The following is a 20898-nucleotide window of genomic DNA, read 5'->3' as shown; positions in this document are numbered from 1 at the left end:
ATCTGATTATTTGTTGCATAAGAAAATCAAAGAACAAGTCTTCTTGTGTGAGAGCGTTCAGCCAAGTTTTGTTAATGCACTTCTGAAAAGAATGTAAATGAGTGTTAGATGAACAAACCTCTAAGAATGAAAAAAGGGGTGAGCCACCCATTGGCAAATGGATTTTTAGGAACAGCAAGTCGCAGGTATTTTTGCTAAATTTATTTTAAGGTAGAGAGGTGCATCTGGGTGGGATATCTTTCAAAGGATTGGTGTGGACCGGATGGACCGAATGGCCTGCTCCCACACTATCGGGGATTCTATGTTTGAATATGCAATGGAACTACTGGATGGTTACAGCACAAAATGAAGCTACTTGGGCCTCTGTGCCCCTGGAACAAGGTCTCAGTTAAATTTGTGTTGATGCTGCTCCTTTAACAAGGTTATGCTGTCTTTGGCTTTTTTTTCATAGAGGTCGTAAAAGCAGCAATTGGAAGGATTTTATGGCCAGTTTGATGAAAGCTAACAGATATTGCCTCAGCAAAAGGCTTTCAGGTCTTTGTGAAACACACTTGTACAATGAAAGGAGAGTGGCCAGTTCTCCCAGTTCAGCCTTTCTCTGGTTTGATTTCGTTTTTGGCAGTTTGGGTATTCACTGCAAGCAGACAGGTAGTGTTTTGATGTTGCTGATCCAAGAAATAGCTACATGAAAGTGGGTGTTTCATGCTGACATCTCTCTCTCTCCTGTAAGAACCCTTGTTTGATTTTACATTTAGTGACTAGGGGTGTTTATGGAGATTGTTACAAGTATTAGAAACACCATCATTAAGTTGGTATAATGTGTTGGGTTTTGGACAAGTTAAGTTATTTGGTGTTCTGTTCTCTTTTATTTATATTTAATTTGGTAATCTTGCAAATAAATTCTGTTTTGGTTAAAACGAAATGGTTTGACCAGCTGCATTTTTCCTGGATATCCACTTTACACCTGCTTAAAACAACTAGCAAAGTTAGGGTCTGGGCTACGTTCTTGAAATATTTTGAGGGGGTCTGGCCTGGTCCATAACATATTTCTATTTTTGCCTTATTTGATCCTGTAACTCTGAGATTTATTCAGCAAACTGTATTTAAAACTGCAACCCGCTCAATTCCTCCCTCGTTCATTCTTTGTACACTATCTTAAGCTGTGCAGAGTGTCTATAGCCAGTGTCTGATGACCACACCACCCTGGGAATCACACAGCAATGATGGATTGTAACTCAGAAATCTTCAGAAGGGATGAATGAAAAGTATCTTGGTTCCGGATTAAAATGCACTTTGAACTGTGTGAGATAACCTGTGCTGTGCCCTGAATTCATTGCTTTTGTCGGGAGTGAAAATGTAGGTCAACCTTCCTCTGGATTCATTCTGGTAATTTCTAAAAAACGAACGTTGACCTTTATTCCATCAGCATAGAGTCATACAACATGGAAGCAGACCCTTCAGTTCAACCAGTTCATGCCGACCATAATCCCAAACTAACTAGGCCTACCTGCCTGCTCCTGGCCCATGTCCCTCCAAATCTTTCCAATGCAGGCTTAAGGTGAGAGGGGAAAAATTTAAAAGGGACCTAAGGAACAACTTTTTCACGCAGAGGGTGGTGCGTGAATGGAATAAGCTGCCAGAGGAAATGGAGGAGGCTGGTACAATAACAACATTTAAAAGGCATTAGGAATGGTATATGAATAGGAAAGGTTTAGAGAGATGTGGAATAAGTGCTGGCAAATGGGACTAGATTATGTCAGGATACCTGGTCAGCATGGACGAGTTGGAGCAAAGTGTCTGTTTCTGTGCTGTGACATACAACCACTCTCTCTGTAAAACAATTACCCCTCTTGTCCTTTTTAAATTTTTCTCCTCTCACCTTAAAAATGTGCAGGTTACATGGAGCCCATCACTGCCCTTTTGAATCATTTAAGGATCTGGGTCCTTATTGAAGCAAGTTCATCAACCTTTACAGAAGTTCACTCTCTGATTAAGTCCATACGCCATATGCTGCCGGATTTTTATCTGATAGTCCCCACTCAGAAATCCGTTGGTCTCTGTTAGCTACCTTCTTAGTGCTGTATGTCTAATTAGAGAATACTGTCCAGTGGTTTCATTCTACAAACCCTTGCCAGCATTTGGTGGTTTCAACAATTTCTTCAGTTGTCCCACACAAGAAACATCATGCTCCCAACATTTGCATGACATCAACTTTGAGCAATGGTTTCAATAAAGAAAGCGGCACATATTGGAGCAAGAGCAGCACAGCTTTCCCACTTTTGTTCCACTAAAGCCAACTTGCATTGTTAAATAAACAGCCTAGTAAATGCAACACACTGAGTGAAATAACTGTGCAGAGGCTGCTATCCTGTTACCAAATCACCATTTATTCACAGGAGCACAGTTCATGGGCTCTGACCAGCCAGCTCAAAGCTGGTCCGTAGACTGAGGAGACCTGCTGAATCTCTTGTTTATGGATATTTTCTGATCACCCTGCTCAGAGATGTTATTACAACCTTAGGAAAAAGTGGAACCTGAACTCAGGCCTCCTGGCCCAGAGATAGGGATATTACCACTGCACCATAAGAGTCCAATCCCCTGTTTATATTTATCAGCCAGGGCTCCCTAATTAGGCGAATGTGAGGACTGCAGATGCTGGAGATCAGAATCAAGATTAGCGTGGTGCTAGAAAAGCACAACAGGTCAGGCAGCATCCAAGGAGCAGGAAAATCAATGTTTCGGGCAAAAGCCCTTCATCAGGAATGAGGCAGGGAGCCTCCGGGTTGGGGAGATAAGTGAGAGGGTATGGGCTGGGGAGAAGGTAGTTAATAGCACAATAGGTGGATAAAGATGGGGATGAAGGTGATAGGTTGAAGAGGAGGGTGGAACGGATAGGTGGTAAGGAAGATTCGGAGGTAGGACAGGTCATGAGAATGGTGCTGAGCTGGCAGGTTGGAACTGAGGTAAGGTGAGGGAGGGGAAATGAGGAAACTGGTGAAGGGCTCCCTAATTGGCCCAGGTTAACAATCCCCAATCAAGGATCTCATGGTCAGTGAGATCCATCTGGTTCCAATCACTACAACCCAAAACACCTGTTTAGTTAGATGTCTGCAATCACTCTTTATCAGAGCTACAATGTTAAAGGTAGGAAGTACACGCTGATCAATGTAGATTCAAATGTTTGCATATTTCAGGGGTGGGGGACGGCTGGTTAGCTCAATGGGCTGGAAGCCTGATTTGCAATGCATTGCGATCTAACTAACATGAGTCCAATTCCTGAATCTGGCTGAGGTTCCTATGAAAGCCAGATGTCTGCAATCACTCTTTGACTAAGCCTGAGATGTGGGGTGCCTCAAGTTAAAGTCACCAGCGTTGCTGGTCATAACAGTATGTGTCTAGCTGCTACTCTAGAGCTTGTGTGTTCTACACATGGCTTGCATCCCTCTGCAGTACAGGGAGATACCATCTCACAGTTTAAACAGTGTCAGAAGTCACACGACACCAGGTTATCGTTCAAAAGGTTTCTTTGAAATCACAACTTTCGGAGTGCTGCTCCTTCGTCAGGTGAAGTGGTTCATCACCTAGAACATTGTGTACTGTTTTGGTCTCCTTTTCTGAGGAAGGACGCTCTTGCTCTTGAAGGAGTGCAGCGAAGGTTCACCAGGCTGATTCTGGGGATGGCGGGACTGACAAAGGAGGAGAGATTGATGATGTTAGGATTGTTTTCACTGGAGTTCAGATGAATGAGGGGGGGATCTGAGAGACTTATAAAATTCTAATAGGACCAGACAGGGTAGATGCAGGGAGGATGCTCCCGATGGTGGGTGTGTCCAGAACTAGGGGGTAATAGTCTGAGGATTCAGGGTTGACCATTTAGGACAGCGGTGAGGAGACATTTCTTCAACCAAAGAGCAGTGAGCCTGTGGAATTCATTACCACAGGAAGTAGTTGATGCCAAAACATTGAATGTATTCAAGACACGGCTAGATATAGCACTTGGGACGAATGGGATGAAAGGTTATGTGGCGAAAGCAGGATTTGGCTATTGAGTTGGATGATCAGCCATGATTGTGATGAATGGTGGAGCAGCCTCGAAGGTCCAAATAGCTGAATCCTGCTCCTAGCTTCTATGTTTTTACGTTTTCTATGTTTGACAAACCATTTCACCTGACGAAGGAGCAGTGCTCTGAAACCTTGTGATTTCAAATACACCTGTTGGACTCTAACCTGATGTGGTGTGACTTTTCTGGTTTGCCCACCCCAGTGCAATACCTGGCACCTCCACATCAGGTTTAAATTGGTGGACTGACACTTCCACCTGACTACTTGGATAGAAGCTATAAATCCCATGGTACTGTTTCAAAGAGCAGAGGGTTTGCCTCACAATATCCTGATCAATAATTATCTTAGTACAGGGAGGAAGAGAGCTTCTTCAAGGAAGGCATCCTTGTAAGAGGATTCGCAGTAGGTTAAAATCTTCGAGTAAAAAATGAGGTCTGCAGATGCTGGAGATCACAGCTGAAAATGTGTTGCTGGTCAAAGCACAGCAGGCCAGGCAGCATCTCAGGAATAGAGAATTCGACGTTTCGAGCATCTTAATCAACATCACAGCAACAGCTGATCAGATCATCACCACACTGCTTTTCTGGGAGCTTGCTGTGTTTTCAGGGTTGGCTGCATTCTCTACCTTACAGCATTGACTATACGTCGAAACTGTTTAACAGGCCACACAGTGTTTTGAGATGTCTAGTAGTTGTGAGAGGTGCTACATTAATGCAAATAAAAGTCTTAGTATTTCTCTTTAGCAATTGGTAAGGGAGACACTGTGAAAGAAGAGGAAGTGGGAGCAAAATAGAAATATTATGAAAGTGCTAAATTTTAGAGTTCATTGTGTTTTGACCAAAAACTTTAATCTATAGTTTTAGTTTTACGAGAATAAAGTTACTCCTAATTGTTAGTGCAACAGTCAGAGCTTGTGTGCTGGTTGGAATGTCCCCAGGGAGGACTATATGCCAGGAGAGAGGAATGCAACCAAAGCAAGAATTAAAATATATCTTTCTGAGAATGATTCAATGGTATTTTGAAACCAAAGTATTGTTAGTGAGTTAAAAGATTTGAGTATTTGCAAACCCAGTGTTTGAATAGCTCACTGTGAAACTGTAATGAATAAATCTGGTCTATTAAATAATATTTGTGATGGTTGTGGTGTTCAGCTGCCACTTTTGGCTAACTAAACAGTTATAATGCAACATCTGAACAGTGACAGGATTCTCTGCACTTTTAAAGCTGAGAGAGAGAGCCGAATGCTGAATGATCCAACTCAATGCAAAATAAAGAGTGGCATTGAATCAGGGAAGGAATGTTTGGTACTCACAACCAGCCCACGAACGCCAGGAGGTCCTGGGGCTCCCAAATCTCCCTGTAAGCAAAGATCAGAAGATTACTGGCTCTTTCCTAAACAAATAAAACAGTTTGAAAGTGATTAGATCTCTAAAGGCAAGGCTCGAAAGGGGATGACCGAGCTCCCTCTGTGCCCTGTGTAATCTGCAGCTCCCTTATCGAGGGAAGGCGTGCAAACAAATGAAGTTCAGACAACGTTCACTCAGTCTCCAAAACAGAGACCTGCTTGTTATCCTGCTTGGTGTGGCCTACAGAGCTTTGCAAACCTTATGCCCTTCAATCCGCAGTGGGGAGATAGGAACCCCACAGAAAAAGAGAGAACTGTAACCAGTGGGCACCAATTTTATTTTGTTGGGAGGGGCAAACTGGAAATGAACCAGGTTGAAAATCCTGAGTAAAATACCGAACCTGTGTCTCATTGATGTTTCTGTTAGTGGAATCGCTGCGAGGTTTAATCCTGTAAATAAAGGTCTGAATGACATCGAGTTCAGTCCAAACACAGACTGAATCACACGCTTTGTATGTCACAGAGTCATTGAGGTCCGCAGATTAAAAAAAGGTTCTTCAGCCCATTCAGTGTGTGCCAGTCAGAAATGAAAGCTTCTACCTATTCTAACCTAGCACTTGGTACATAACCTTGCATGTCTTGGCATCGCAAGTGTACATCTAAATACTTTGTCAATGTGATGAGGATTTCTGCCTCTCCCACCCTGACAGGCACCTAGTTCCAGACTCTCACTACCCCCTGGGGTCCTGGCATCCCCTCTAAACCTTCTGCCCCTTACTTTAAGTCTATGTGTACAATTACAACATTTAAAAGGCATCTGAATGGGTACACGAATAGGAAGGGTTTAGAGGGATATGGGCCAAATGTTGGCAAATTGAACTAGATTAATTTAGAATATCAGGTCAGCATGGACAAGTTGGAAACAAGGGTTTGTTTCCGTGCTGTACAGCTCAATGACTCTGCGTGTGTAAAAACACAGACTGAATCACAGCCCTTTCGTAATACATAAATGCAAAATAAAAATGCAATTACTTTGCTGTGCAATCAAAACTCTGCAAAGAATTATCATCTCAATAAAACATCTTGCTGCTCCATTATACTAATACTGGTGAAGCTGTAACTGTGGCACTGTGGCACAATCAAATACTTCATCAACACTGCTTAATTATATATGAACTCACAATGTGTGGCGAGATGTAATGATGCATTTGGAGCTCCAAGTACACCACACACACATGAAAACATCAGTGGGCTACAGTTAACAAATTCCTAACTCGCAAATGTTTCCACGAGGATGATCATCGTCCAATCTAAAGACAGCCTGTGATTGGATTTTATTGGCACAAATTTAGTTGGCTTCCTATATCTTAGAAAATTTACAAACTTCCCTTGCTTACAATTGTTTCCATCCTGCTTACTACTTCAGCGGCTGAGAGAAAGTGAGGACTGCAGATGCTGGGGAGTCAGAGTCGAAAAGTGTGATGCTGGAAAAGCACAGCAGGTCATGCAGCATCCAAGGAGCAGAGAGTTGAAGTTTCAGACATAAGCCCTTCATATTACTTAGCCCAATTAACCTGGGTCCTCAGCATTACCAGGGTAAAGGTTTAACCACAAAGCCTCCGTCACTGCATAACAAGAGAACTGGAGCAGCGATTCATTAATTATTCTGTCACTGGTTGTGGGTACTACTGGCTGGGTCAAGCATTTATTGCCCATTCCTTGAGAGGGTGGTGGTGAGCTGTCTTCTTGAATTGCTGCAGTTAATGTGCTATGGGTTGACCCACAATGCCCTTCGGGAGGGAATTCCAGGATTTTGACCCAGCGACATGGAAGGAGCGGCGATATATTTCCAGCATGATGAGTGGTTTGGAGGGGTAGATGAAAGGGGTGGTGTTCCCATGTATATGCTGCTATTAGTCATGACTGTGGTTTGGAAGGTTCTGTATAATAATCTTTGATGAATTACTGCAGTGCATCTTGTAGATAGTACACACTTACTACTGAGCATCAGTGGTACAGGGAGTGGATGTTTGTGAATGTGGTACCAATTAAGCGGGCTGCTTTGTCCTGGATGGTGACAAGCTTCTTGAGTGTTGTTGGAGCTGCACCCATCCAGGCAAGTGGGGAATATTTCATCACACACCTGACTTGTGCCTTATAGATGGTGGACAGGCTTTGGGGAGTCAGGAGGTGAGTTACTTTCTGCAAGACTCCTAGCCACTGTATTTATATGGAGAGTCCAATTGAGTTTCTGCTCAATGGTAACCCCCAGGATGTTGACTGAAAGTTTGTTCGATAAAAGAAGGGTTTAATATGTGAAGGCAATTCCAGGAAGTACAGTGACAGCTGGCTTTACAATCTCTCCCTGATTACGGTTTTATGAAAAGCCAGAGGATTGGTGCAGAAGGGAAGGACAGAGTGAAGGCAGGTTGCTGTTGCAGGTATGATGTGTGGTCCCTTTGATCCCTTTTCACCTTAAGAATATATCTGACCCCTTTCTGAAAATACTCAGTGTTTTGGCCTCAGACGCTTTCTGTGGCAGAAAATTCCACAGGCTCCCCATTCTCTGCGTGAAGAAATTTCTTCTCATTTCTGTGCTAAATGGCCCACCCGGTATCCTTACACTGTGACCCTGATCAATGGGAACATCCTTCCTGTGTTTACCCTATATGGTCCTGTTAGAATTTGAAAGGTTTCTATGAGATTCCTCCGATTCTTCTAACCGATTCAGTCTCTCTTCATGTGCCAGTCCTGCCTTCCCAGGATTCAGTCTGGGAAACTATTGTTGTCCCCACACCACTGCCCCCGCCACCCCCAACATCGCCTCAACATCCTTCGTCAGAAAACGAGGCATGACCTGCACACAATACTCTCGGTGTGGTCTTACCAAAGTCCCCATACAATTGCGACCAACAATCTTCGAAAGCTGGATCCCAACCATCTTCTATCTGCCAACTCAAACTCCCAGGGGAACCACTTACTCTAACTCTGCCACTGCACAGCCCTCTCACTTAGGCTACGACTCCCATTACTGCTTACATCATATCTACTGAAAGGATCTCACTCACCTCCTCTGCCCAACTTTCCTTATCCACCACAATATAAAGTAATACAAGATACACAGGTTTCTAGGCTCTAAGTAAGTATAAAGTGCTGAGATAGCCAGATAAGAGCTATAAAATGCAGCTTTTGTTTTTAATTTATTCATTTTGTGGGATGCTTTGCCCAGCATTTATTACCCATCCCTAGTTGCCCCTTGAGAAGGTAGGATGAGCTGCCTTCTTGGAACCGCTGCAGTCCACCTGCTGTGGGTTGCTCTACAATTCCCTGAGGGAGAGAATTATGACTGTGCCAGGTTGTTGCTTGACTAGTCTGTTTGCCAACTCTCCCAATTTTGGCACTGGCCCCAGGTATTAGTGAAGAGGACTTTGCAGGGTCAACAGGGCTATTTCTGGTGTTGTCTTTTCCAGTGCTTGGGTTGATGCCAGGTGATCTGTCCAGTTTCATTTCTTTGAGACTTTGTAGCGATTGATACAACTGAGTGGCTTCCTAGGCCATTTCAAAGGGTGATTGCGAATCAACACATTGCTGTGGGTCTGGATTCATATGTAAGCCAGACCAGGTGAGGGTTGCAGATTTTCTTCCCTGAAGGACATTAGTGAATCAGATCGGTTTCGAAAATGCACGTGTCCCTTTTGGGATAGCAACCTGGCAAGGTGTAAGATGCAGGCATCTCTGAACTCTGAAGTGGAGTGTTGAAGTGGTGTAAGAGTTGTTCAAAAAGCAGGCATTATGCTGTTGTGAAGCTGATGGTTGGTGACTGTTAACTTTTGTGGATGAAGGTCAGAGAAAGATGGTGTCCGTTATGCATGCGGTGAAGAAACAGTGAGATGACAGCTGGGATAAGCAGTTGCGAGCCATAGCTAGCAGGGACCTGGTCTGTGTTACACATCTAGTTTCTTGGGGTTGGAGTGCAGAATCGGAAGTAGCTCCCAAGTAAGGCAGGCTTGGTTAGTAATAAGATGCAAATGCATGAAAATATGGTCAGTCGTTACTCAATAGTGAGATTCTGATGTCACTGCTTAAAGATTAAGGAGAAAATTAGAAACCTTTTTCACAACACTGAGATCCTGATTTTTTTTCCCATTGTTGCTGTGTTCTCCCACAATTCTTGCCACCCCACACCAAGAAGGAGAAAATTCTACCCCTTATGAGCGTTAAATTAATGATAGGGAGATTAATTTACACAGCTTTATGTTGTTTATCCATCACTTTTGATTGGTTCTCTATCTCATTAATATTTATATAATTCTGGCTGAGAGTTCAGCTTGGAGCAGGACGTGGATTGGACTGGGTTCAAGAGAAACTCAAGGAGATGCTGGCGTCCAAAATCGTTAAAAGTGAAAACATTTTGATATTAAACTTTTCAAAGAGCTCTTTATTGAGTTACTGCCTCATTACTTCTACTTCCTATAAATCAAAAGGAGCAAAGTCTCACTTCTCAAGGTTATGCTGTTAGTTTGAACAGGATGAATTTGGGGATGATGCTCTCATTTTCATGTAATCATTCTCAGTTTCCTCTGGCTATTACTCTTTGTTTTTTGATCCATTTCAATCTCTGCATCTGAAGAATTCGAGGGCACATTGTTAGAGCTTTATCCTTAATCAGTTTCTGATATGTTACATGGACATTGGAGACAGTAAGGATTGTGGATGCTGGAAGTCAGAGTCAATAGATGTGACCTTGTCACATGGATGTCTTTCCATTTTGGTACTTACTCTTTTTTACTCAATCATGGGATGAGGGCATTGGCCAGGCCAGCATTTATTGGCCATCTCTAGTTGCCCAGAGGGCAGCTAAGTGTCAGCCACACTGCTGTGGGTCTGGAGTCATATGTAGGGCAGACCAAGTAAGGATGGCAGATTTCCTTCCGCAAAGGAGATGAGTGAACCAGATGGGCTTTTCCTGACAATTGATTTATGGAAATCATTGCATTCTAATTGAATTACAATTCCGCTGTGGTGGGATTTGAACCCATGTCCCTGAAATGTTACCTGGGTCTGTGGATTAACAGTCTAGCAATGACAACTCTCAGCCATCATCTCTCCCGGAGGATTGCGGCTTTTATATTTCTCTACTGGCTCTGTCAACGCCCTCAATGGGATTAACCACAGGTAAGCTTTAGCTCTGTCATCGATTTAATTTAATTTATTTTTTGTCACCATGCATTTTGTTACAGAATATGGTGAAACTTGTTGCATAGTGTCACCACGCTTCGGTGCCATCTTGAAACGCAGAAAAAAAAAACGAAGCATAGAACATATAGGCAGAAAAAAGAATAAATAAAGTAAAAATGTTCAATGTTACAGTCCTTCTTGTTAAGTGTTTCATCATGAACCATGGGCCAGAAGGCTAGGAATGAGTCCCCACCTCAGTGCCATCTTGCCTCCACTGATGCCCTTGTCACTGAGTCCTCGCCAGTGCAGATGCCACCAGGTACTGCACCAGCCCAAACTCCACTCCGCTGCCACCATGAGTCCATTTTGGGCCCACCTCACTACTGATACCTCAGGCTCTACTGACCCAAAATTTGTCTCGGCCACCCTTGCCCAAGATTCTGCGCTGGATGCAGATGCTGCCAGGAACTCATAGGGGGAGCAAGGAGGAGGTTGACGACCATGGGACAGATTATAGAATCCCCTATGGTCTGGAAACAGGCCATTTGGTCCAACAGGTCCACACTGACCCTGCAAAGTGCATCCCATCCAATCACTGTAACCCTGCATTTCCCATGGAAATACTCACCTAACCTACACATTATAGGCAATATAGCATGGTCAATCCACCTAACCTGCACATTTTTGGACTGTGGGAGGAATCCTACGCAGGCATAGGAAGCTCATGCATACTCCACACAGACAGAGGACTGAATCAAACCTGAATCCCTGGCACCATGAAGCAGCAATGCTAACCAGTGAGCCACCATGCAGCCCTGCATCACATGAAGATTCTACAACCAGAGATGGTGGCCTGTTTGTGAAGGTTTAATCTCAACCAGGACAGTCTCAAGAGTGCAAAACCTGAGTCTCATTTCACTGAAGCTTTGAAGGTTCTGCAGGGGGTTGTAAGACACTTTGGTTCACCCTTGTACCACTTCCCTATCATTGTTCGACAATGTCCTCCCTTATAGCTCCATGTTCCTGTTGCTCCATGGAAATGCGCAATTATGCCAAGGGATAGTTGCCTGAAAACTGAATACCTTTATTGTTGGAAGAGCAATGGTATCATCATCTGGGGCTGATGTGGGTGACAGTTTGACTGGTTCACACAAAGATCGGGAAAATCAGCCTCATGGGCCCGTAAGTGAATCATGGATCTGATTTCCATGAGGTAATTCAAGAATGGAAATGTGGGCATATACAAGCAGATTGTGGCTTATACAGTATGTACCCTCCTCCACACAGCAGAAACTGTGGCCTGCAGATTTCTCTGTTTAATTAGCAGGTTTGTAATTAAAACAAAAGTCACACAGTTTGAAGGTTAATAAGTTCTTGTTTGTTCAGCAGAAGGAAGGTTTAACCACCATCTGCAGTTGCTGTCTCGCTGACTGTACAGTAGGTAGATTTCAAAACTCCATACTGTTCTGACACAGCAGTGAACCTCTCTATTAATTAAACCCGAACATCCAGAAAAGCTCGCCTCGCCCTATAATCTGTTCAAATGTGAGTGACAGAGAACTCCAAAAGTTCACTATTTAAAGAAAAGAACATCAATTTATTTTTTAACTCTAAACTTGAACATTAGCCACAACTATTCACAACTCTAAGCCACCCTTTCTCTTAACTGCTTATTACCTGCCTCCAACTTTATAACAATATGCTGTTCCAATAATACACCTATTAAAATTACATCAACTTAATTTCAAAAGCACGCAGCCACTGTCTTCTTCTGTGTCTTTCTTCTTCCGGCTGAGGATCACCCTGTGTCATCTTTCTTTTTGCTGCGAGTATGTTTCACATGAAAAGATATCTTTGATACTGAGTATTTCCTAATTTCCTGGAGAGTAACTCTCCAGTTTTTCTCTCTCTTTCTTTCTCTATACAGCAGTTGCTCTCTGCCCAATTTTCAAAATGTCTGCATTTTACAACCTCCCACGCCCCAACATTGGATCATCTCATTGGTTTAATGTTGGCAAAACAATAAATTCAAACACGATTTGGTTTTAGTATCCTGGGGCAGAAATTAAAAATTGGTTACATTTGCATTGTTGGCAAAGCAGCAACCAAAACTCAGGTGTCCATTTTAGAGCCAATAATACATATTTTCAATTTTCCAGTATACTCTGGGACTGCCATCCAGACACATACAAGCTCTCAGTTCAGAACAGCATTCTCTCTCTCTTAAAGGAATAGTACATCCCTTCAACTTTATAACAATACAGTTACAGCACATTATTCTGGGAATGTCCTCGTTAAGGTTGGAAGTGAAAGATATAATTATTTGGTAAAAGCTGCTAGGGGTTTGGCCCTTCCAGTTCACTCTCAAACAACATATATATAAATGGCTATCAAACTGTTAAGGCCACACAAGACCATAAAGTGGTTAGTACTGCTGCCTCACAGTGCAAGATTCAATTCCAGCCTCGGGCGACTGGCTGTGTGGAGTTTGCACATTCTCCCTGTGTCTGCGTGGGTTTGCTCCAGTTTCCTCTCACAGTCCAAAGATGTGCAGGTTGATGGATTGACTATGCAAAGTTTCCCATAATGTCCAGGGATTTGCAGGGTGGATTAGCCATGGGAAATACAGGGGTAGAGGCATGGGTCTGGGTGAGATGTTCTTAGGAGGAGTGGTATGGACTTGATGGGCTGAATGGCCTGCTCCTACACTGATTCTATGGTCGAGGACACAGACATTTAGGAATAAGGGTGCACCATATTCATGAAGGCATACCAGCAACAATCACTAAGTTTCCAATGTGAAGTCTGGCATTTACCTGACAATAGGCAGCAGACCTTTTGGCTGTCAAGCCTATGATGGTGCAACAACAACAAAAACTTACAGTTGTATAGCCGCATGCCCCAATTAAGCAGTTGATGTGTGCACCATCTAAGTTTAGCACTGAGCTACATAAGCAGATATTGCGTGGATTTAAGGAATGTCTTATTGAAGGAGGGGATGGTGGGGAGGGGTGGGGAGGGGGAATCCGAGAGCTTAGTAGCCCAGGCAGCCTCTGACATTGAAACAATGGTGGAAGTGATCAATATGAAGGAGAGCGGGTTGTAGGTTAGCAGCAGGTTACTGAAAGGCCACTGTCAACTTCCCGGCTTCTCATCCACTTCCCTCATTTGAGGTGAAAAAACTCCACGGAGGCCGGTATCCCATCACCAACCCACCTATTATTTACACGTAGAGCATCCTAGATGCTGATCCGGCTCACTCAGAGCCAGCTCTCAGAATGAGCAGAACCATTGACACTCCTGTTTATAACTGCCAGCCAGGACTCCCTCACTGGGGGACCGGCTTAAGCAGTCCAAATCAGGGAACTCATATTCTATTAGATCCATTCGACTGACCTTGTTGCATGAGGGTATGGTGACCCTCAAGTTAAACCAGTATCAGCCATCTCTCACAATGAAACCAAAAGAGAAAATGCTGGAAAATCTCAGCAGGTCTGGCAGCATCTGTAAGGAGAGAAAAGAGCTGACATTTCGAGCCTAACTGACCCTTTGTCAAAGCTAAAAAAACGGGCCTAGAATAAATATCTCCCTATTTCTCCCCTTTTTTTAGCTTTGACAAAGGGTCAGTTAGACTCGAAAGGTCAGCTCTTTTCTCTCCTTATAGATACTGCAGAGCTGCTGAAATTTTCCAGCATTTTCTCTTTCGGTTTCAGATTCCAGCATCCGCAATAATTTGCTTTTATTTCTCATAATCAGTCAGCAGCCCTGCGATATTCTGAAACTTTGGTGCTTTTACCTTCAAAGAGACTTGAAGGGCTAAGACTGCAGTACCTAAAGGGGTAATCACATTGTCACACCAAAAACAAGGCTCACTGTGATATCCCTGTTTACCAGGAACTGAAGAGAGATTTCGCTTTTCCAGCCTGATCAGAAACAAACATGCAGTTACCTCAATCTGGAGAACATTATAGTAAGTACGCAGTTCAGTGACTGTCACTAAACCACGCTGGCTAAATTGTCTACAGAGTTCAAAGTGTTCTTTGATGAAAATTACAAAACGGTGACTAACAAAATCCATGCAAATAATTTCAACATGGATCTTAAGCTGCCATCCAATCAGTTCTGACTTGGTGAATAAACAGTGACGCCAGCTAGAAGCTACAAAGAATGAAGTTGTCTTCAAGCTATAGACTAGTTAATTAAATAATTCCCCTACATGATGTTTACTTCACCACCGTTGTTTAGCTGAAGGTGTAATCTAGCACTGAAAGAAGCACAAGGGAAGTGCTGAGTAACAGAAAAGAAAATTAAATAATGTGTCAAACAGAAACAGCAGAACATGAAAAAGGGATTCATTTTGCAACATGACGTGTGACAGAAAATAGCTGCCATGCTTGGGCCTGACCACAGTAATCACTAGTTAGTTCCTGTGCAACATGTTGCATTGTTCTCATCAAAGTCACAACTCCATGCCTCAACTTTACAAATCGTGTCGGGGAGTGGTTAAAACAGAAGGGTGTTTAGCATCCAGCACCAATCCAAGGCTCCCCAATAAACAAAGGTAGCAGGGGAAAGAGTGACTACTTTGATGATTCAACTGTTACATTTATTGGAATTATAGAATCCCTACAGTGTGGTAGCAGGCCATTCGGCCAATCAAGTTCATCGACCCTTCAAAGAGTATTCCACTCACATCCAGGAGAAAGTGAGGACTGCAGATGCTGGAGATCAGAGCTGAAAATGTGTTGCTGGAAAAGCGCAGCAGGTCAGGCAGCATCCAAAGAGCAGGAGAATCGACGTTTCGGGCATAAGCCCTTCTTCAGGAATTCCTGACCTGCTGCGCTTTTCCAGCAACACATTTTCAGCCCCACTCACATCCAGTTTGCCACCCTATCCTTGTAACTCGGTATTTCCCATGGTTAACCCATCTAGACTGCACATCCTGGACACTATGGTCAATTTAGCATGGCCATTCCACCCTAACTGGCAGGAAATCAGAGCACCAGGAGGAAGCCCACAGTGCAAACTCCACACAGGCAATTGCCTAAGGATGGAATTGAACCCGAGTCCCTGGTGCTGTGAGGCAATAGTGCTAACTACTGAGCTACTGTGCTACCCATGCTCCTTTGTGAGGGTTAAAAGCTAGGGAGGCACCTCAGGATTGCACAGGGAGGCGTGTGACTATCCCTCACCAAATGCTCAGTTCAAGTGGTCTTAAAATCCCTTCATTTTATTTTTCCCAAGCTCTTAGCTTTATCCTCAAAGATGTCCAATTGCCACACCCAGTGATGTTTTACAAGCTTGACGACCAAATGGTGATGTACTGATGATGGTACTGTACTGATAACCCAGAGATACAGGCTAATGTACTAAGGATACACAGTTCAAATCCCACCAGGGTAGCTGATGAAATGTTAACAATAAATTTAGATCTTTAAAAGTTCCTTCACGGAATATGGGTATTGCTGGCTCGGCAACATTTATTGCCCATCCCTAATTGCCCAGAAGGTAGTTAAGGGTCAACCACATTGCGCAATGTCTGGAGTCACATGTAGACCAGATCAGGTAAGAGTGGCAGTTTCCTTCCCTAAAGGGCATTAATGAACCAGATGGGTTTTTCTGATAATTGGCAATTGTCTAATGATGGGCATCATTAGACTCCTAATTCCAGATATTACACTAGTCTCAATAATGGAGACCATGACCATTAAAAAATTCCATCTAGTTCCCTGAAGCTCTTTATGGAAGGGAGTCGTCAAACTATTATGGACCAAGACACCCTTTGGCCCATCTACCATTCTCTTGTGGCATGGCATACATGTGACTTCATACCCATAATAACATGGCTGACTCTAAACTGCCCTCTGAAATGGCTGAGAAAGCCCCTCTGTTCAAGGGGCAATGAGGGACAAGCAACAAATGTTGGCCTTGCTAGTGACAGATCCCATCAGAGGAGAGATGAGCACAGGTGAGGCGTAATTTTAGGAAATGACATTCCCAGGGTAAAATGGTATTGTGAGTTTGGTGCACTCTGAAGTGTTTCATTCATTGATGTAACTAGAAAGACAAGGGTGTGGATGGTGACACTCATAGTCCTGACATGCTGCAACCAGCAGTCCTGGTTCTAGTCCAGCAGCAATATAAACATGCCTTCAGTGTGGTCATAATGGTTGAAAAGAATCCCATTTCAGTTCAGGAATCTCGCTGACTGCAGGTGTCTGACCATTTTTACGTCATCTCTTTACAGTTCAACCCAAATTCCAAATAACTTCATCAAACTGCAAACCCACTTGTTTCTGACAGTGCTTGTGTGTGTGTATACGTCTATTCTGGCCAGTTACCATGCCGTCATGTTAGAGTGAGATTAAAATGAATGATTTAACATAAATCATAGCTAACACTTCAAGACAAGAATGACTTCTCTTCAGAATGCTGTCAGGTAGAGTCATATTTTACTCAAAATATTAATCCTCTTTCTCTCTCTCTACAGATGCTGCCAGACCTGCTGAGTTTCTCCAGCACTTTCTGCTTTTATAACCTGTGACGTTATCTCTTTCTCTGTCCAGAGATGCTCCTTGACATGCTGAGTTTCTCCAGAATTCTGTGTCTGTTTCAGATTTCCAGCATCTGCAGTGTTTTGTATTCATATATATCATAATTAATACTGCACAAGTTAAGCTTTTAGTGATGGCTTACTTACCAAGTGAGAACTGTGGGAAATCTCACTTATAATAATCTTATACATAATCCGCATTTATTACATGCATCATAATTAATATAGCGCTTAGCTCCACTTCTTGACCTTTTAAGTTCAGCAGAACATTCAGAAAATCACTTGTGCTTGGACTAATCCCACAAACATTGTTGCAAAAACAGAATGGCCATTTGATTAGCTCATTGCTCCATCACTCACCAAATCACAGAATTGTTATCTTCAACAGGAGGCCATTCAGCCCATCATGCGTGCACTAGTTCATCATCACAAACCATCCCTTCTGCTAACATTACAAGGGGAGGTGTAAACTTGTAAATGTCATCTATTCTCATACCCAATAAAGACTTGACAGCTATAGAGTCATAGAGTCAAACAGCTCAGAAACAGAGCCTTTGGCCCAACTCATTCATGCTGACCAGATTTCCTAAACTGAACTAGTGCCACTCGCCTGCATTTGGTCCATATCCCTCTAAACCTTTCCTTACCACGTACCTATCCAAATGACTTTTGAATGTTGTAACTGTACCCACCTCTACCACTTCCTCGGTGACCATTCTAGCATCAATCCATCTGCTTTTTAAGAGGGAAAGTTTAAAGGAGAAATGTGAGGCAGGTTTTTTACACAGAGGGTGGTAGGTGCCTGGAACATGTTGCCAGGGGAGGAGGTAGAAGCCAATACAGTAGCAATGTTTAACAGGCATTTAGACAGACACATGAACAGGCAGGGATAAGATGGATATGGATCATATGGACATCTGGAGTACTGTGAGCAATGTTGGGTCCGATACCTCAGGAAGGACATACTCACTCTGCAGCGAGTGAGAAAGGACACAAAGGGAAAGCATAGAATTAAAGAAACCAAATAACTTCAGAAATAAAGCATCAAATTTACAAAAGTAAAGAGTATCAGGTAAAATAGCTTAAGTAAAGGTTTCAAGCTTCGCTGGGAAAAGCAGGAAGTCCAGCTCTATGCAAAAACAAGTTCAGGTAGCTGCAAAACTTAAAATTAGTTGTTACGGAGAAACAGAAATCACAGTGGAAAGGAACATATTGACAAATCACTTCAAACTTAAAGTACATAGGAGAAAAGACAATAGAGATTTGGATAAAGAGTTTACTGACCATGCAAGAGAGGTGGAAAATGATAAGGAATGGGTCTAAGACATGAAAGACAGTCAGTAATCAGGTTTAGATAAGGATATGAGATGATGGGCACATGACCAACCTTTAGGAGTGATTTAGAGTTGTCGGTGTTGGACTGGAGGGTACAAAGTTAAAAATCACACAACACCAGGTTATAGTCCAACAGGTTTAATTGGAAACACTAGCTTTCGGAGCGCTGCTCCTTCATCAGGTGGTTGTGGAGGACACAATTGTAAGACACAGAATTTAGAGCAAAAGTTTACAATGTGATGTAACTGAAATTATACATTGAAAAATACCTTGATTGTTTGTTGAGTCTTTCATCTGTTAGAGTGACCATGTTAGTTTCACATTTTTCATATGTAATACACAAAACTGTTTTTAAAAGTTACATTCTCAGGTTAACTGTAACAATGGGTGTGAGCCAGACAATATGTTGAAGGTGTTAGCCCCCTGTGTTCTCTGTCTGTGCCATAATGATTAGACTGATTCTAATCTAAAAAGTGAGTTAACAGAGTCTTATATGAATTCATGCAGTTTTTAAGCAAAGTACAAGAAACTCTGCAAGTACAAATTCACCCCACAAAACCCCCATATACATTTGTGGGGTGAATTTGTACTTGCAGAGTTACATTACAGTAATTAATATTGTCACCCGAGTCAGTACAAATGGTCATAAGGATAGGATTTTGTTATCGCTACTCTAGATCACAAAAATCAGAAATGTGATTAAGCGATCACAGTCAGGAAAAGACTAATTTAAGTTAATCAAAGACACAGCTGGAGTGTGGTGAGGACATCATGTTCATCTGCAGATGTTTGACTGCCATGATGATTGGGTAAAAACTGTATAAATACTGAAGACTGTGAGTACCAGTTTGGAGTAGTCCAAGGTAGCACTAGGTTGGTAAGTTCTGGTACCGCTACTCTGCTGAGGTTTTAGAACCTGTACTTAAACCGGGGCTTGGTGCCTTGTTACTCTGTAACTGTGATTCTGTATTAAATAGTGAATGATTAAATACATGTACTAAACCTTTAATGGACTGCTTGTAAGAATTTTATTCCAGACAATCGAAGAGAAAGAACTGAGGGAAGGTTGAGTAGACTCCCATGAGTCCTCCCTTACCTATGGAAGCTCTCGGGGAGTCTTCAACATGGGTACAGAGGAAGTTCAGGAGAATGATTCTAGGAATGAAAAGCTTACTATAAAAGGAACATTTGAGGACTCTGGGACGGTATGCAATGAAGTTTAGAAGGATATGGGGGGATTTGATTGAAACTTACAGAATACTGAATGGCCTGGACAGAGTGGACATTGCAAAGATGTTTCCATTGGCAGGAGAGACGAAGACCAGAAGGCACAGTGTTAGAGTAAAGAGAAGGTGCTTTAGAATGGAGATGAGGAGAAACTTCTTCAGCCAAAGAGTAATGAATCTATTGATTCCATTGCCGCAGAAGGCTGTGGAGGCCAGGTCATTGAGTATATTTAAGACAGAGATAGATAGGTTCTTGATTTCCAAGGGGATCGACGGTCACGGGAGAAAGTCGGAGAATGGGGTTGATAAAACCATCAGCCACAATTGAATGGCGGAGCAGACTCATTGTCTCATAGTTTCCAGGGATGTGCAGGGATGAGCCATGGGAAATGCAGGGTTATAGGGTAGGAGCTGGGTGGGATGCTTCTCGGACAGTCGGTGTGGACTCAATGGGCTGAGTGGCCTAATTTCTGTTCCTGTGTCTTATGTTTTTATGTGCAGGCAGATGGGATTAGTTTAGAATGGCATCGTGGCCTGGCACAGACATAGTGGGCTGAAGGGCCTGTTCCCATGCTGTACTGTTCTATGTTCAAAGTAGTTAATGGTCATGTCAAAGAAGCAAACAAAGAGCTTTCATGCACCAAATTCAGGATTATCCCAATTGTAACAAACTGTAACCTCTGGTCCACGGATCCTTTGTTTCCTGACAAAGGAACAGTGTAGCTTTTAGAGCCAAAGAAGCCAGATTTTCTGCCTCTATCGAAAGGACAAGAATCCAATGCACAAGATTAACTGCACAACTGTAAACAGGAAATAAAACCTTGGGAGCGCTGTAGCTATTGCATCAATGGGAGCGTTGTGCAGAAACATTTTGCTTCAAGACCACAAAGCACCAGTTTGCCAGTTAATGTACAACTTAATCAATTTTCATTCAATCTGCATTCACACTTTCTTGAGCAAACAAATTAAAACCTACCAAATGCTTCATTACTGTTGGAAGCCTAGCAGCAATATTATGGTTTGACAGTTTGGTCGAAGGAAAAGAACAAATACCCGGTTATCATGAAGCTGGAAGTTGCGTGTTTGAAACTGGCAACTACAACATAACGAGCAGGCTGGTTCAGCATCCAGATTACTGCCAGATGGAACATTCATCCAGAGATCCAAGATGGCGGTGATCCAGTAGGTCTGACAAAATC

The 20898-nt window shown here is 42.9% G+C and overlaps 1 protein-coding gene across 2 annotated transcripts in view; it reads right to left on the bottom strand.

Moving 5' to 3' along the window:
- Positions 1-20898, bottom strand: part of LOC132825922 (collagen alpha-1(XXVII) chain-like) — a 593955-nt gene that overhangs the window by 301072 nt on the left and 271985 nt on the right. For both annotated transcript variants that reach the window (XM_060841558.1, XM_060841557.1), the window contains exon 14: positions 5375-5419. In XM_060841558.1, coding sequence (XP_060697541.1) covers positions 5375-5419 — 45 coding nt within the window. The remainder of the gene's footprint in view (positions 1-5374; positions 5420-20898) is intronic.

Source organism: Hemiscyllium ocellatum, chromosome 21, assembly GCF_020745735.1.
Source record: "Hemiscyllium ocellatum isolate sHemOce1 chromosome 21, sHemOce1.pat.X.cur, whole genome shotgun sequence".
Lineage (NCBI taxonomy): Eukaryota > Metazoa > Chordata > Chondrichthyes > Orectolobiformes > Hemiscylliidae > Hemiscyllium > Hemiscyllium ocellatum.
The sequence above is the reverse complement of the archived record's forward strand: the minus strand, read 5'-3'. Positions and strand labels throughout refer to the sequence as shown.